This window comes from Ailuropoda melanoleuca, chromosome 4 (genome assembly GCF_002007445.2).
Source record: "Ailuropoda melanoleuca isolate Jingjing chromosome 4, ASM200744v2, whole genome shotgun sequence".
Classification (NCBI taxonomy): domain Eukaryota; kingdom Metazoa; phylum Chordata; class Mammalia; order Carnivora; family Ursidae; genus Ailuropoda; species Ailuropoda melanoleuca.
Window position 1 is genome coordinate 125,033,287 of NC_048221.1, and position 16,949 is coordinate 125,050,235.

The 16,949-nt window shown below is 48.2% G+C and overlaps 1 protein-coding gene across 1 annotated transcript; it reads left to right on the forward strand.

Moving 5' to 3' along the window:
• The first annotated feature begins 12,966 nt into the window (after positions 1 to 12,966).
• On the forward strand, positions 12,967 to 16,043 carry POMC (proopiomelanocortin). Its single transcript, XM_034659804.1, is given in 3 exon segments — positions 12,967 to 13,148; positions 15,201 to 15,392; positions 15,394 to 16,043. Coding segments are annotated over 3 exon segments (798 nt in total). The 5' UTR covers positions 12,967 to 13,016; the 3' UTR covers positions 15,868 to 16,043.
• Positions 16,044 to 16,949: the final 906 nt, after the last annotated feature.

A 16,949-nucleotide genomic window follows, 5' to 3' on the forward strand; every position in this document is an offset into this window, starting at 1 on the left:
GGGAAGAGAAAACAGAGACCTGACTGGCCCATGGAGGGGGCTGGAGCAGAAATTTTGAGAACAGGCAGAGCATGAGAGAGGCCTGTGAGGAGAGAGAACAGAGCTTTGCTCCTTAGCCCAGCAGGCTCTGCTGTCCCCATTCTGGGCCACATTCTATAAAACTAGCTATTTTTACCACCCGGTTTGACTTTAGAGATGAACGTAAAACCATAGAACATCAGGCCTGGGTGGGACTGAGGGGCCCTCTACTCCACAAGTCCCCTCTCTGCCACTGTTTAGAAAAGACAGACCCCGAGGGGAAGGGCCAGCCCAGGTTTCCAGGCCCTCGGGCAGCAGAGCTGGGGCCCGAACCCTGCCCCTGCTTCTTCCTCCACTCCTGACTCTGCCTTGGACCCCCAGGGGGCCACACACCCATTCCTGGGAGGGGGCTGGACTCCGGCTCCTGGGCCCCCTCTGGCCTTTCCCCGCTCTGCCCCCCCCCTCCGTCCAGACGGAGGCCGGGCTGCTGCACTAATGCACCATTAGCGGATAAAAGCAGTCTCGAGGGTCTCTTCAGGAGGCCCCTTCGGCTGTAATAAAGCAAATTAAAACCCCATTCAAAGGTCAATTGAAATCGCTTTCATTCCAGTCCTCCACACAAATTGATTCCTCTTTGCCCTTGGGGTCAAACTGAAGGCCAGCGAAGTGGCCCAGCTGCAAGGGGCTGTGGCTGGGAGTGTGTGTGGGGGGCAGGGCATAAAGGGGGGGTCGTGGTACCCTCCCCCTCTCCCTGGGCCATAGGGGCACCAGGGACCTTCTCCTTCACTGTATTCCAGGCTTCGGGGTCCCTTTCTGGAGGCTAGCTCTACGCCGGCCCCATCAAGCTCCCCTTGGAGGAATTCTTAATTAGTATTTCCATTGACAAGAATCTACTGATAGTTAGCTTCTCTCACACCCGCTCAGGAGTCTTGCAAGAATCCTCTTCAGGACTGTGAGATGGGGGCTTTGGATATCCACAGGGAAGCTCAGAGAAGTAACTTGCCCAAGATGGCAGAACTCGTGGTTTCCTCCTCCAAACCTTGTGAGCCCTTCAGCCTTCCCCAGTATCTCTGAACGGTCCTACGGACTCACTGTCCAGATGCTTAAACCAGAATCTGGAACCTTCTTTAAAACCTCCTTTTGAAAAATAAACAAATAATACCCTCCCTTTGCTTCACTTCCACATCTGCTCCACGTCCTGTTGATTCTGACTCCTGTTGTTTGCCCTCAGATTGATTCTGCAGACAACAGCCAGAGCCATCTCTTAAGAGAATTCTAGTGGATTCCGTTAGTCCCTTGCTCAGAACACAGCACTGGCTTCCCTCTGTTCTTGGCATAAAATCCGAGTCACCATCTAATGACCCTCACAGCCCTCAAGACCTATCCCGTCATGTTGTTCCATTCCCAGGGTTGCTCCCCTCACCTTACTCCCATTCCAGCAACTCCTGAAACGCCCTTATATTCTCTGCCCCAGGGCCTTTGCACTGTCTGTTGCTTCTGCTAAGAAGTTTTCCCCTCCTCTCTCCCACTCAGTTTCCTTCATTGTATTTACCACGGTTTGTAATAATTTATTATTTATAAAATTATAATTTATCAATTATGTGTATTAATATTAATATATAATTAACTATACTTATTAATATAATTAATGAATGAATTAATGAATTCATTAATTAATGAAAATTAGTAACAGGAAGCCTCACTAAAATGGAGTCAGAAGGTTTCGACAGGTGGAGCTCTCACGCCCTACCACTTGTGTTCAACAGCAGACCCAATAGGAAGCGATGGACTTGACCTTACCTAGACTTGACCTTGCACATGGATGGATACTCCTCTAATACTTCAGCTGGAGGAAGAGAAGCTTTTCTCATGGCTCAGGCTCACAGCTCCACCAAAGAAAGGCCAGCACATTACAAACTCCCAGTTTACTCCCATGTACTTCCAGTTCATAACAGCCTTCCTAGCTTACCCGTTTTCTCCTTAAAAGGCACGCCTTTCCTATGTTCCCCAGACTTGCCTGTGGTTCTGCTGCAGCTCGTGTGTCCCAGATGGCAATTCTTTTTGGATATCCGAATAAACCCATCTCTTGCTGGTGAAGTCACTGGCAGTGTCTGTTTTTAAGGCTAACATTGACTAGTTTATTTTCAGTTTCCCTACAGCTGAATTCCCCATGGGGGAGGGTCTGTCCAGGCACATGCAGGGGTCCGTGGCCGTTTGTTGAGTGCATGAGTGATAGAAGCAAATCTGGTCGCTCCAAGCCGGCACTGTCCCCACCGCACCTGGAGGCCTACTACGCGCTGTGTGAGCACCCACTGGGTTCCTGGTTTCAAGCAGAGAGCAGACTGGACAGTCACTGCTTCAGAGACAGCATGTCTCAGCTACTCCCCTCCTTGTCCTCCCAGCCCACCCCCGCAGCCCCCACTAAATCCTGCCCAAATTCTCTCCCCAAACCTTGAATTCAGGCAAAGCCTAAGGCCTGACCTTTAATGACCCTTCCTCCCAGTCTCTCTCCTCCCTTGCCCTCCCTTCCCTCCTCCACTCCTGGGGCAGCATGTGCCCAAAGCCCCGGTCACCCCAGCCACCCTGCTGTACCCCTCTCACAGACCCTCCTTTCTGCTTCTCTCTGCAGTGTAGGGGCTGGTCTGCCTGGGGCCTCTCAGGGTTCCACTCTCCGGCTGCCCCCTGGAGGCTCCTCTTCTCCCAGAGAAATGTCCCCCTTGCCTGGCCCCAGTGCCTGGAGGCTGAGGGCAAGGCCACCCTCCTTGTGCATCCTTTCCGCATTGGGCTCCCAGCCACCCATTCTTGTCGCTGACCTCCCTGCTTTTCCCCCTCCCCTGGAGGCCACCTCTGCACCTGTCTTTGCAACACACTCACACCCTGGTGACATTGTTTTTTCAATTAAACCCTCAAGGGTGAAAAGCTGGGATGACGAGAGCAGCCCTGGCCCTGTGCCCGCAGCCAGGTGTGGGCACGTCACCTCGCCTCAGGGTCCTCACACTGAGTCTCACCTACCCTGTCTGCTCCTTCCTTCTTTCTCTCCCTTCTTGCCTTTTTCCCTCCGTCCCTCCCACTGTTTCTTCTGCTCCAGGCTGGGCTGTCCTGGGCCAGTGCCTCTGTAATAATTAGGAGAAGGGCTCTAGGATCTTTACATGTATTACCTTATTTCAGCCACATGACAGCCACCTGGGTTAGGGCAACCATTTGCCTCATCTCACGGATGAACAGCTAAGGACAGAGAAGTTGGGAATTTGCTCAGCGTCACACAGCTCAGCAGTGGTTGAATGGAGGTCAGATCGGGGAGCCTGGCTTCAGAGCTGTGCTCTTAACCATGGCACTGGACTGTGCCATCCAGGAGGCCACATCCACCTTGTGTGTGTGTGGGGGGGTCCATGACTCCTTCCCCGACACTGATGCTACCTCTTTAATATTTCATGAACTTGCCTTTGCCTCATCTCCCCACTCCCTGTTCTCACTCCTGGCTGAACTGGTCTCCGGGCCCTGAAACAGACGGACTTCTGATCATCCCTTGCTGACTCCAGGCTCCTTCCGCTCTGATTATACCCTCCTCACTGCCACAGACATCTGGTCCTTTTGCTCCTCCGACTCCATCCCTACGTGGCCCTCTACTTCTGCCCCTTCAGTGCTCTCCCCCCTTCCAGCACAGGCACCCAGCATTCCAGGAACATAGCCTGATTTCTCCTGCCTTGAGCTCTTTGCACATGCTGTTCCCTCTGCCTGGACTGCCTTTCCTTTCTCCATCCTACTGACCTATTCTATCAAGGCTCAGCCCAACTCAGCCTTTGCTTCTCTGGGAAGCCCTTACTGACCACCCACTGCCTCTACTTGGCAGAGCAAACTGCCTCCAGTTGCATGCTTGGGAGGCCTGAGCCTTATGTAAGAAGTCCAGCTCCCCTAGAGCTGCCAAATGCAAGAGACCAAGTGGCAAGGCTAGAGAGAGACAGAAGGGGGTGTGTGAGGAGCCCCAACTCTTCTTGCCTCCAGCTGTTTGAGTCTTTCCAGCCCAGGAACCAGTCATGCGAACAAGTGGTTTCGGTAATTATAGAAGCCAGCCTTTAAGCTGCCCAAGCTGGTGCCAAGTGGGGCAGGGACATGGTGGCCCTGCCAAACCCTGACCGTACTGCAGACCTGCGAGCAAAATACGTGTTGTTTTAAACCACTACGTTCGGGGCGCCTGGGTGGCATAGCGGTTGAGCGTCTGCCTTTGGCTCAGGGCGTGATCCCGGTGTTATGGGATCGAGCCCCACGTGAGGCTCCTCTGCTATGAGCCTGCTTCTTCCTCTCCCACTCCCCCTGCTTGTTCCCTCTCTAGCTGGCTGTGTCTGTCTCTGTTGAATAAATAAATAAAATCTTTAAAAAAAAAAAAAAAAAACCACTACGTTCTGGGAGTAGTTTGTAATATAGCATTAGATAACCAGAACCACCACTACACACACTTTGTTATCTTTTAATCTTTATCTCAATTCCTATCTCTCTCTCTATTTATATCTATATCTTATTATCCACTTAACACATAGTAGCCATTTTTTATATCTAGAAATAAATATCTACATTATTATTTTGAATGGCTTTAAAGTATTCCATTACATGGCTTTATAATTATACCCCACTATAGATGTTTAGTTTATTTCATTTTATTGCAACCATTAACAAAGTTGTATGAATAGTCTTGAACAATATTTAGTGTAACTGTTAAGATAATTTCCTCAGGATAATTCCCAGGAACTGCTGGGTTAGAAGGTAAAGGCTAGGGTTCAGACAGAAGTCCACTCATCCTCCCATGGCTTATCCTGTAAGTCTGCCTGTGTCCACATCTCCTTCTCCTCCTTCACCACTGCTGTGGAAGAGGAAGACCACCCACTGTTCAAAGGTCAGGTTCTTCTGGACCCCAGCTTGCTAATACCAAAGACTTGGATTATTTTGTTCCCCCCCATCTGTAGCATCAATTTCCCCCCTCCACCAGATTTTTCCCATCAGCATGTAACAATGCTCTAGTGTCTTTCTGCTTTATCTTGGTCCTATTTTAATGTCCACCACTGCCCCACATTCACCATGAGATTTACAGAAAGAGATGTTTTTATGCCAGGACTAAAGGGAGAAGTAGGTGAATCTAAAAAACAATGGGGAGATTTCAACGACATACTTCTATCAGGAACTTATAAAATAAGATGATGAATAATCAGAAAGGACATAGAATATTTAAGAAACTTGGGGCACCTGGGTGGCTCAGTCATTAAGCGTCTGCCTTCGGCTCAGGGCGTGATCCCGGGGTCCTGGGATCGAGCCCTGCATTGGGCTCCTCCGCTGGGAGCCTGCTTCTTCCTCTCCCGCTCCCCCTGCTTGTGTTCCCTCTCTCGCTGGCTGTCTTTCTGTCAAATAAATAAAATCTTAAAAAAAAAGAATATTTAAGAAACCATAAAATACATAATGTTTTGAAGTGTAAATGAAACACTAATCAAAATGGGCCATAGGTTTATCCATTAAGCAGCCCCACACATACACACTAATTTCAAAGGACTGAGATGAAATAGAGCATGGTCTTTGACTACAGTGGAATCGGTCTAAACATTAGTTTCAGAACATAACTAGAAAATCCCCAATGTTTGGAGGTTAAGCAGAACACTTTTCAATAACCCATAGGTCAATCCAGGCATCTTAAAGAAAATAAGAAGATATTTCAAATGAAATGGCAATAGAAAAAAAACATAGCAAAACTTGTGGGATGAAACTAAAGCCGTATTTCATTTTTTAGAAAAGATTTTATTTATTTATTTGTCAGAGAGAGAGAGAGCACAAGCAGGGGGAGAGGCAGGCAGAGGGAGAAGCAGACTCCCTGCTGAGCAAGGATCCTGATGCAGGATGCGAGCCCAGGAGCCTGGGATCATGACCTGATCCAATCACAGACACTTAACTGACTGAGCCACCCAGGCATCCCTAAAGCTATACTTTAAAATAAATTTATAGGGACACCTGGATGGCTCAGTTGTTTGGGTGACCAACTTTTGATTTTGGCTCAAGTCATGATCTCAGGATGGTAAGACTGAGCCCCGTGTAGGGCTCTGTGCTCAGTGCAGAGTCTACTCATCCCTACCACCTCCCCCTGCTTACGCGTACTCTCTCTCAAATAAACAAATAAAATCTTTTTAAAAAATAAAAGAAATTTATAGCCATAAATACATATATCAAAAAGAATGAAGGTTGAACATCAATTGTCTAATTAAAAGCATTCATTTAATGTCCAACACAAGAGGATATAAAAGAGGGGCTCCTGGGTGGCCCAGGTGGTTAAGTGTCACTCTCTTTAAAGCTTTTTTTTTTTTTTTAAGAGAGGATACATGGGGTGGGGAAGAGCAGAGGGAGAGAGAATTTTAAGTAGGCTCTGTGCTCAGCGTGGAGCCAAAGCAGGGCTAAATCTCATGACCCTGAGACCATGACCTGAGCTGAAATCAAGAGTCAGGTGCCTAACTGACTGAGCCACCCAGGCACCCAAGCCTCTGACTCTTGATCTCAGCAGCTCAGGTCTTGATCTCAGGGTTGTGAGTTCAAGCATTTGGCTCCATACTGGGTGTGGAGCCTACCTAAAAAGAGAGAGAGAGAGAGAGAGGATAAAAAGCAAATAAATAATTAGGAATTAGAAAACAAAAAATAATAACAGTGGAAATTTCAGAAATAGATAAAAATGTACATGCAATAGAGAAATCAAAGAAACTAAAATTGATTCTGTAAAAACACTAATAAAATTGATAAACTCCTAAGAAACTAATCAAGAGAAAAAGAGAGATGACATAAATTACCAACATCAGAGATGAAAGGGGACCATAATTACAGATTCCATAGATGCTAAGAAGATAATAAGAAGATAGAAAAAATAATTTTAAGTCAATAAATTAAAAAATTTAGATGAAATGGATACATTGTTAGAAATATACATATTACTAGGGGCGCCTGGGTGGCACAGCGGTTGGGCGTCTGCCTTCGGCTCAGGGCGTGATCCCGGCGTTATGGGATCGAGCCCCACATCAGGCTCCTCTGCTGTGAGCCTGCTTCTTCCTTTCCCACTCCCCCTGCTTGTGTTCCCTCTCTCACTGGCTGTCTCTATCTCTGTCAAATAAATAAATAAAATCTTAAAAAAAAAAAAAAGAAATATACATATTACTAAAACTGACACAAGAAGAAATAGATTATTATAATAGTGCTATTCAAGTGATTGAATCTGTAATTAAAAGCCATTCAACAAACAACAAACATGGTATCACTGATGAATTTTCCCTAACAGTTAGGGAAGAGATAAACACTATTGTATACAAATTGTACCAAATTATTAAAATGGAGGAGATGGGGGATAGAAATTTCCAGCTTGTTTTATGAGGACAGCTTAATTTTGACACCAAAATCTGACAAGAATGCTACAAGAAAAGAAAATTACAAGTTTATCTCATAAATATGGATGCAACATCTTAAATAAAATATTAGCAAATTAAGCCCAGTGCTATGTAAAGATAACACATCATAATAAATTAGGCTCAAGCTAGGAATATATGGTAGGTGTAATACTAAAAATCAACAATGTAATTCACCACATTATCCCAATAAAGGGGAAAAATCATATTATCATCTCAGGCAATCAAAGGAGCTGTTCTAGGCTCTCGAAGAGCAGCTAGTGCTAGAGAAGCAAGGGCAATGGTCAGTCCTGCCTGGTGGCATCTGCAACCTCCCACTTCTTTTTATTCTGGGGATAAAAGTTATAGAAGTATGTTCAATGCCTATGGTGTTGACAGTGCTACTTGTGGCCTCTTGTTCCAAGTAATGATCTGATTTTCTTTCTCATTGGATCCAGTCAGCAACCTGATTTTGGTCATGATTCCAGCCAGCTTTTTGTCCCTGCCCATTTTTGGGTCCTGGTTCCCCAACCTGCTCAGTGATTCAAAATGCAATTCAATGGTCTTTCAGTTCTGCTGCATGTAATTAAGAACTCAGCTAACAAAGGACAGGAGCTGGGTCCATCTGAACTTTTCTTGGTCTTGCCTTTCCGCTACCACCAGCTGCCTCTTAAAGTTAGAAGAATAATACAAAGAAAAATAAGATCAAATCACATTCTGATTTAGAGTGCTCAGAAGCCTGGGGGTGGTGGGGCAAGAGTAGGTGGAAGAGGAAAGATGGAAGACAGCGTGGAATTTGTTCCAGCGATAAAGGCTACATGTGCAGATGGGATGGGAATGGGATTCTTTGAAGAACAGAGAAAGCCCTGTTTCATGTTCCAGGTAGCACAAGGAGCCAAGGAGGGTTTGAGAGAACAAGTAATGATGGATGAGCTAAATCTTAATGCAGGAATCCAATTTTCCTGGGTGGCCGGAGAGAGGAAGGATGTTCCAGTTGTGGGAGTAGCATGGACAAAGAGATGGAAGCTTGAGAACATAGTGTTTGTGGGAATGGGAATGTTGTGGATGGTTGAAGTGCCAGGATGCAAGATAGACAGGTGGGAGATGACCCTGGAAAGAGGGCAAGGCCAGATGATAAAGTACCTTGTTTACTGTTTAGAAGCTTAGATTTTTCCTTTGTCCCAAAAGGAAAGGATTGTGGAATATAAAGCCAATGTCATCAACCAGGAATTCTCATGGGAGTGTTAGAGTCCGAAAGAACCTCTGACCAGGAATAAAGAAAGCTCCTGCAATTGGCAGAGTAACACAAGCACCTCAAAAAATAAAAAAATAAAAAAATATAACAAGTACCTTGATCTGAAGTTCAGTTTAGTTGCAACACTCCCTCTCACCCCCACTACTCCTTACAATTTGTTTCTCCTTTACTCCAGGTTAAGATAGAGGCCACAGGAAAAATGCTTCACAGAGCACCCCCTTTCCCTCCCCATCAATAGTAAAATGTTAACAGGGCCTTTTCCTTGGGGTTTGGGGCACAGGAAGGAGCCTGCTCTGGACTAGGCCTCAGGAGGGGCAGTGCAACTTGCCTTCACACCTCCAAGAAGGCAACCTTCCCTGGGCTTCTGGTAAGTGACCCCTGGCCTTCTCTGCTCCCCTCCCTCCCCTTGAGGCATTGTAATTCCGCATGACATCTTCACCACAGTTTCCAAACGATGGGGAAATCTGAGGCATTACAGCTGTACTCCCCTTTGAGGGATATTTACCTTCAAGTGCGAACAAGGCAAATGACAGTCCAAGCACGCACACAAGTATCTTCACCCTCTCCTCAACGACCTCAGCCAGCGCTCCAGGCCTACCCCACACCGGGGTGCTAAGCCGCCTGCTCGTCCTAACTGGAGATCCAACACCATCCTTAATTAAGTTCTTTCCTGATGGCTGCCAGGTGCGTCCTTCAGCAGGGCAGTGTTAATTCCAACCTCCGGGGGCAGATTCCTGGCCCCCTTTCCCGTCATGCCTGCCCTTGCGCTAGCCTCTACCTGGAAATCCCCCTCCTGAGCCCCGCGGCCCCCCTTCTCATGGTCGGGGGAGTTGCTTGTTACGCTGCCAGGAAGTTCACGTCCGTTGCCCACCCGGGCGAGCCCCGCAGGTATATAAGGACCGAGGAGAGCGACCCGGACCAGGCAGCGGCGAAGGAGGAGAAAGGAAGGAAGAAAAGTGACCTAACGAGGCCGCCGAGCATCCTCGCCCGGCGCAGCGGGTCTCCCAGAGCGCAGCCTCTCCGCAACAGGTAAGGGCGCAGAGGCGCGAAACCTCGCTCTTAACCCGGAATCCCCTACCCCTGGGCCTCGGGATGCTCTCGCCTGACTCCGCATCGGTGACTTGAGGCGCCTTTGGCTCGCTGCGGTCCTGAGTTCCTTGAAAACTTTCTGTACTGAATGCGGCGTGGGAAGCCTCCCGCAGCAGAGCAGCGAGGGCCAGCCTCCGGATGGTGAGCGAAGGGCTGCGACGCTGAAAGCGGTGCCTTCCAGGAGCGGGCGACCGCGTCTTCCCCGGGGAGTTGGGCTGCTAGGACCCCCGAGACTCCTATAGCCTTCTCGGTAAAGCCCCGCCTTTTGGCTCCGCTTCCTCTCGATTATCTTGGGTAGGTGTCGCTTCTTAAAAGATACCATGTGCTGTAGAGCAAATTAACGTTGGAAATGAGAGCAGGAGAGTAAAGGCTAGAAGTTACAATAAACTCCCTGCATTCCAGATTTCTTTAGATTTAGACACCTGAATCCTGGTTTCTCTGCCCACTTTAACGCACCCGATGTGGCTGAGCTCGGTCCAGACACGGGTCTCCTCTGTAAGACCCAGCTGGGATTAAAAAGAGGTGGCCCGTGTGGGAACTGTCCAAGGTCCTGAACCACCCTCTGTGTGTGCCCTCAATAGGACTGCAGAATGGGCCTTCTATCCTGAAGACCCTGGAGGAAGCAGCCTTTTGAGCTGATGGAGGCTTAGGCAAGGGAGGTTTCCAGTGAAGAAGGGAGAGTCTGCAGGGCATTTGGATCCCCCCAATTTTTCGTGTATAAATGAGGAGGTGGTGGTTCTCACAGAACAGCTGGAAGAAGCCAAGGAAAGTACAAGTGTGCATTTATTTTGTCAGTGAACATATGCACAGATTACATCTTATTTAATGACTTAATATTCCTTTGACACTTTTGTTTTAGGACTTAATGTGTGTGTATCATGGTGAAAGGAGAAAACCCTGCACCTCTGCTCCTCTATTCTTTACAAAAGGGCATGACCAGTGTACAGTTTTAGACTGACAAACACAACGTTTTGCTTAGCTCAAAGAGAATGCACCTACACATATGAAGTTCTAATAAGTGTAGTTCTGTCATAAAATTAATGTCAAGATTAGTAAATTACAAATTTCTATTTATTTTCCCAAGGCTTTCAATTATTGAATTATATATAACATTATCCCTATTTACAAAAAGCACAACATTTGACGTCTCCCCATTAATTTATTGCTTGAAAAAAAAATGACACAAGGTAATATTTGTTCATTACAGAAAAATAGAAAATACACATAAGCAAAAAGAAATCAAGTTGCTCTCAGGAAACTAACTTTTTAGCAGTAGAATGGAACTCTGAGAGGGTTGGCAGTGTGACTGTTAACATGTACAACACAGACAGCCAGTGGGGTAGAGAGAGAAGAAATGCTCTCTGGGACTTTGCAGGTATGCCTGAAATCATGAGATAGGTTTTAAGAAAATGGAAATCATCCCAGAAAGGCCAGCCTTGAGGAAACTGAAGTATAGTTGAGGGGACTGCCAGATATGTATGATTTTGCTTCTATCTCTACTAAGACATTATTTTACACTTGCCCACGGTGATATGTAATGATCATTTTCCTGCCTCTGTTGTAAATCTCAGCATTTTTCTAACCCAAATGTGTTGTGTGGTCTCAGAGCTTTAATCTAAATTGCTTTGCCCACCAAGTTTGGGCTCCGTTCTTGAACTGGAGCGTCAAAATGCTACAAGGGGAGCAGCCTGACCCTGGTCAGGACTGAACACCAAGGGTGATAATGCTCTCCTTGCTGCCCCTTCAGCCTGAGGTGCTGATGGGCCAACGGACTGGCTGCCAGCGCCATCTAATGGCTGCTCTGAAGACACTCAGGTTGTGCCTGGCAATCATTCAAGAAGGGAGCCCTGAGCTGGCTCAGCTTTGGGGGGAAGGAACGGGGGTGGGGCATAGAAAAGGAAATGGCTTTCTGAACTAGACAATGAAAGCCAAAGAGAACTTTCATCTCTAAAGCCTTCTCTATAAAAAAAGATTTGGCCACCTCTCCACAGATAGATTTCTATTAGGCAAACATTTTAAAATGAAAATGTCCACTAGGACAGATAAGAAAATTAGTCATCCACACCTAATGTGAGCTGCTTTTCTCATCTAATTAGGTTTCTTTCTGCAGCTGGTTGAGATCTTCTGAAATCCAAAACGATTGTGGGTTGGTGGTGAGCTAATGACAAAACTTGGGGTCAACTCTGGAAGCTGACCTGGGTGAGGGGTGAGGGGAGAAATGGCAGTGGGAGAGGTAGGGGGTGGGGAAAGTGTTGGGCACAGTGGGCAAAGGGCAGCATCAGTGTTCCCTCTTACTTCATCCTGACCTCTTGACTTCAGCCTCTGCTGAGACGTACTTTCTAACTTCTCCAAAACTGTCTTTGGTGGGTGTTCACAATGGGGGGTGGGTAGTTCCCTTCTGTTTCGTGTGTTCATCTCCTTCTCTTCTACACTTAGAGCATCTTCAAGTCCAGCTATTTCAGACTACATTTGAGAGACTCAGAGAACAAGAGGAGGTCCAATATGTAATGTATTCAGAAGATGAGCCGGTTTTAAAAGAATGGGAGTTTGTTTTAAAAATAAATCTCTTCAAAGCTGCAGAAATCTGAGAAATACTGATCATCTGAGTGATTTGTGTACAGGACATCATATCAGGTTGGCTGAGGTTTTGGCCACATTAGTCAGAGGTTTTATTTGCCTTTATGCAAACCTACTATTTGTAGGAAACAAGTGTTTCTGAAGAATGATAGGATCGTAGTGGACGAGGAGGAGAATAGACCATCTTGAGGAAGAATTTCAGTGTCCCTTGTCTTTCCCAAGTTACTCCCTGGATCTTGAGTGTTAGAACTATGGCTTCATGAAGGTAGTGAAATAGAAAAGTTCAGAGAAACAGGAGCACTTATCCTTGCCTCGTCATGAGCACCCAAATTATTTTCTTTCTGGACCTTAGTTTCCCCTATCTTTCAAATAAGGGCTGGACCAAATGATTCCTAAAATAGCTACCAGCCCTAACCACCTTCGGGGTCTGATTTTTAACAGGAGAAAAAGGGGAAATTGCACATAGACTACCCAGGTCCTGCTCCCCTCCTCTCCACCACAGCTCACACCAAACTTCTCCTTGAACTGCTCCTGTCCTCAAAAAGCCTTGAGCTCCACAAGTGAGTGTGTTGTTAATATTGGCTCACAGTCCTTCCTGGTCAGTGGCCAACATTGTTCTGCTCCTTGCAGGGGTCCCACCAATCTTGTTTGCCTCTGCAGAGCCTCAGCCTGCCTGGAAGATGCCGAGATCGTGCTGCAGCCGCCCAGGGGCCCTGCTGCTGGCCTTGCTGCTTCAGGCCTCTGTGGAAGTGAGTGGCTGGTGCCTGGAAAGCAGCCAGTGTCAGGACCTCACCACGGAAAGTAACCTGCTGGTATGTGGGCTGTGGCCGCCATCTTGGTTTGGGCACTGGCTGGGACTGGGGCTGGGACTGGGACAGCACAAAAGAAAGGGGTGTGGGGAAGGGGAAATTCATTCCCAGAGATATGGGTAACTCAGCGCAGGGTAGGAACAGATCTCTAGGGTGAAGTCTTAATTGAGCCAAAGAGGGGAGGAAGCAGCTTCAGGGTGATGGGTCTGGTCCACAGTTTCTACTTGATTACCTTTCTGCCCTATCTTCCTGTATGAAGACCCACTCCCTTTAAACTATTTAGAGATATTGCCATTAAAATAATAACAATGATAGTAACAGTAATAATAATTGTTCCCTCTATTGATTCTACATTTTCAATCTCTTAGCCTTTTTATTCCTTTTTAAATAACCTTGTATCACTTGACATTTTCATTCCTTCTACCACCAATTACAAAGTCAGCTAGGTAGTACTCCAAATCATCTCTAGCAGGAGAAGGAAAAACCCAGGTGCCATTTTCCTCTAATTGGTGCCAAATGTGTCATGCTTCTTCCAGAGGACTGACCGGCAGCCTTTCCAGAAGCATGTAAAGGCCCTTTGTGCCAGGCTGGAATTGTGTGTTTGTGTGTATTGGGAGGCATAAATGAGAAATTATACCAAGTTAAGGACTAAAAGACACACTGCCAGTGTTAGGGACTGAGTTCCATCCTGCTGCCACCACCTGCCTGGTGAGGGTGGAATGCTCATTACTACATTTGGTGAGTTTTGTCAATGAAGAAGCTAGTTAAGGTGAAGAGAGAGAACTCAAAAACAAAGAGCAGTTTTTATATACAATATAAAATAGAAAGAGCCCAGGGAATTCTGTCAATTCTAGTTCAGAGAGAGATCCAAGAGACTCTTGATTGGAGATACCCACTGCACAGCCTCTCCTGTTGAGAGCCCACCAGGGAAGGAGCAGTGGCCACGGTCAGAGCCCATGAGTTCTAGCCCGACCTCTGCCACTGAAGAGTCGAGGAAACTTGCCAAGGTCCTTTCACCTCTCTGAGCCTGCTGCTTCGTTATGTGTCCAGGGGAGAGGCATGTGAGATAGTTTTTACTTTCCACTGTTAATATTCTGCAGCGTCATAATTCTAAATCCCTGGAGTATGAAGTTCCCAACTCTACAGAGTGGTGGGATCCTTCTGTTTCCTCCTTGGCAGTCCCAAGTAGCTGAAAACTCAAGGCTGCAGCCTCTAGGTCATTTTCTCAGGCCAGTGTGTACCATAGTGGAGTTGTCTGTTTACAGAGAGCACAGACATATGCTCCATGACCCAAGCAATGGAAATAATCCTGGCTGTTTACCCCTCCCTCCAGTCGGAACGAGGTGACAGGGAAGGCTACTCCTTCCCAAAGCTGGCTGATTGGGGTAAGTACCGGATCAGCTCAAAAGACTTGAAAGAACCAAGGAAAGTGGCAGATGGCATGGGAAACTTTTTGAGGCATGGCACAGGGAGACGCCTGGGGTAGAACATGAGTTCTGTGTGCAGAACACTGGGGAAAGGTTGATGCATTATTGAAAATACAGGCTCTAGAGGCCAGACTTCTATACCTCCCACCTGAATAGATTCTCCCCCCAATTTCAGCCCAGTGCCCCTCTCAGACTCGAACTGAACCATACTTATTCGATTTATTCAATATTCATCAAGTGCCAACAACTACCACCCATTTACCATTTATTGATCAATGCCTATATATCATGCTTATTAAGGTTAGACTCTGACCCTGCTCACAAAAACTCTGGGATAAGTAAGCCAACGAATGGGATGGGGGTATTTGTTGCAGCTGCCAGGCAGAAGAACCAAGGGGGGCAGGGGACAAAAGAGGTGGAGAGTCTCAGACGTCCGCGGGCGCCAACAGGCCGGGGAGGGCAGACGTCCTCGGCGTGGAGGCCGCGGCCACCGAGGCCTCACGTCCTGCCCGCACGTGCTAAGGGCCGCGGGCGCGCAGGGCGCGGAGGGCAGGCGCAGCGTGAGGGACGAGGCTGCAGGGCGAGGCGGCCCTAACCAACCCCCTCCCGCTCGCGGCCCTCCCCGCAGGCGTGCATCCGGGCCTGCAAGCCCGACCTCTCGGCCGAGACGCCCGTGCTCCCCGGCAACGGCGACGAGCAGCCGCTGACGGAGAACCCCCGGAAGTACGTCATGGGCCACTTCCGCTGGGACAGGTTTGGCCGCCGCAACGGCAGCGCGGGCCAGAAGCGCGAGGAAGAGGAGGTCGCGGTGGGCGAAGGCGGGCGCCCCGCTGCCCGCGGGCGGCCCGGGGCTCCGCGGCGATGGCGGCGAGCCCGGCCCGCGCGAGGGCAAGCGCTCCTACTCCATGGAGCACTTCCGCTGGGGCAAGCCTGTGGGCAAGAAGCGGCGCCCGGTGAGGGTGTACCCCAACGGCGCCGAGGACGAGTCGGCCGAGGCCTTCCCGCAGGAGTTCAAGAGGGAGCTGGCCGGGGAGCGGCCTGAGCCCGCGCTCGTTCCCGAGGGCCCGGGCGAGGGCGTGGCGGCCCTGGCCGACCTGGAGTACGGCCTGCTGACCGAGGCCGAGGTGGCCGAGAAGAAGGACGACGGGCCCTATAAGATGGAGCACTTCCGCTGGGGCAGCCCGCCCAAGGACAAGCGCTACGGCGGCTTCATGACCTCCGAGAAGAGCCAGACGCCCCTGGTGACGCTGTTCAAAAACGCCATCATCAAGAACGCACACAAGAAGGGCCAGTGAGGGCCAGCGGGGCCAGAGGCTTCTCTTCCGAGGAAGTCGACCCTAAGGCCCCCCTCTCCTCGCCTGCCCTCCTGCCGCCTCCCAGCCTGGGTGTGCTCCTCGCTCAGGCGGCGATAGCCCGATAGTCAGCCTCTTAAAGCTGTCTGTAGTTAGGAAATAAAACCTTTCAAGTTTCACATCTGACTCCGACTTTGAATGTCCACTGGGTGAAAATAAAAATACAAATCCATCAAAAAAAAGCAGCATATATTGATTGGCGAGACAATGGTTTCCATGTGACCACGTGGTAGTATATTTTATAGGACATAGTGGGAATGAAAAGAAAATGTACCCCCGCCCCCTGTGGGTCTTAAAGGGAAGGGTGCAGGAACTCCCCTCTATTAACAAAAATTGAAATGAATAAATCTGAAGATCTAATTGGCTTTATTAAGTGATTCATGAGTCTAGTAGCATCCCATCTAGCATGTAGAAGGAAGCTCAGAGGAGTTGTACAAGATGGAAGGTTTTTAGGGGAAGGAGGGTTGGGCAAGAAGGTTATTAGCAAAAGAATTGTTCAGGGCAAGGTCTTTCCCTTAGAGGGAAAAGCAGGGGGTCTCATGCTGATTATCTAATCTTTGGGGGTGGGGGTGTGTGATGTGTGTGTGCATGCCCACTGTGCATGTTTGCACGTTGAGGGTGGCGGGCAGCAAATGGAAAGGACCCATGTGACAGATAACCTGATCGGTGCTTACCAGGAAATTACTGATCAAGGAATTAGATTTACATTTCTGGGGGAGGTTGAAACTGTAATTAGGTAAGGTCTTAAGCCCCAGTTTGGTGACTTGGCTGATGCCATTTGGGGCCTGTGGTTTTCTTTTTAACATGTCTGAGAGCCAGCCCAACATTGGTTGAAGCTCGCTGTTACTGGGGGGACCCTCTGGGCTGTGAGGTAGGAAGCTGTGGTAATGCCTCCCTGAATCTAGCTATCTGTATGACCTTAGGCAAGTCTCTATACTTTCCAAGATTTGGTTCTCTCATCGTCTATCCACCCTCCCTTCCTAGTATGAGGATTCATAAGAAAATAGATGTGATCTTTATCACTG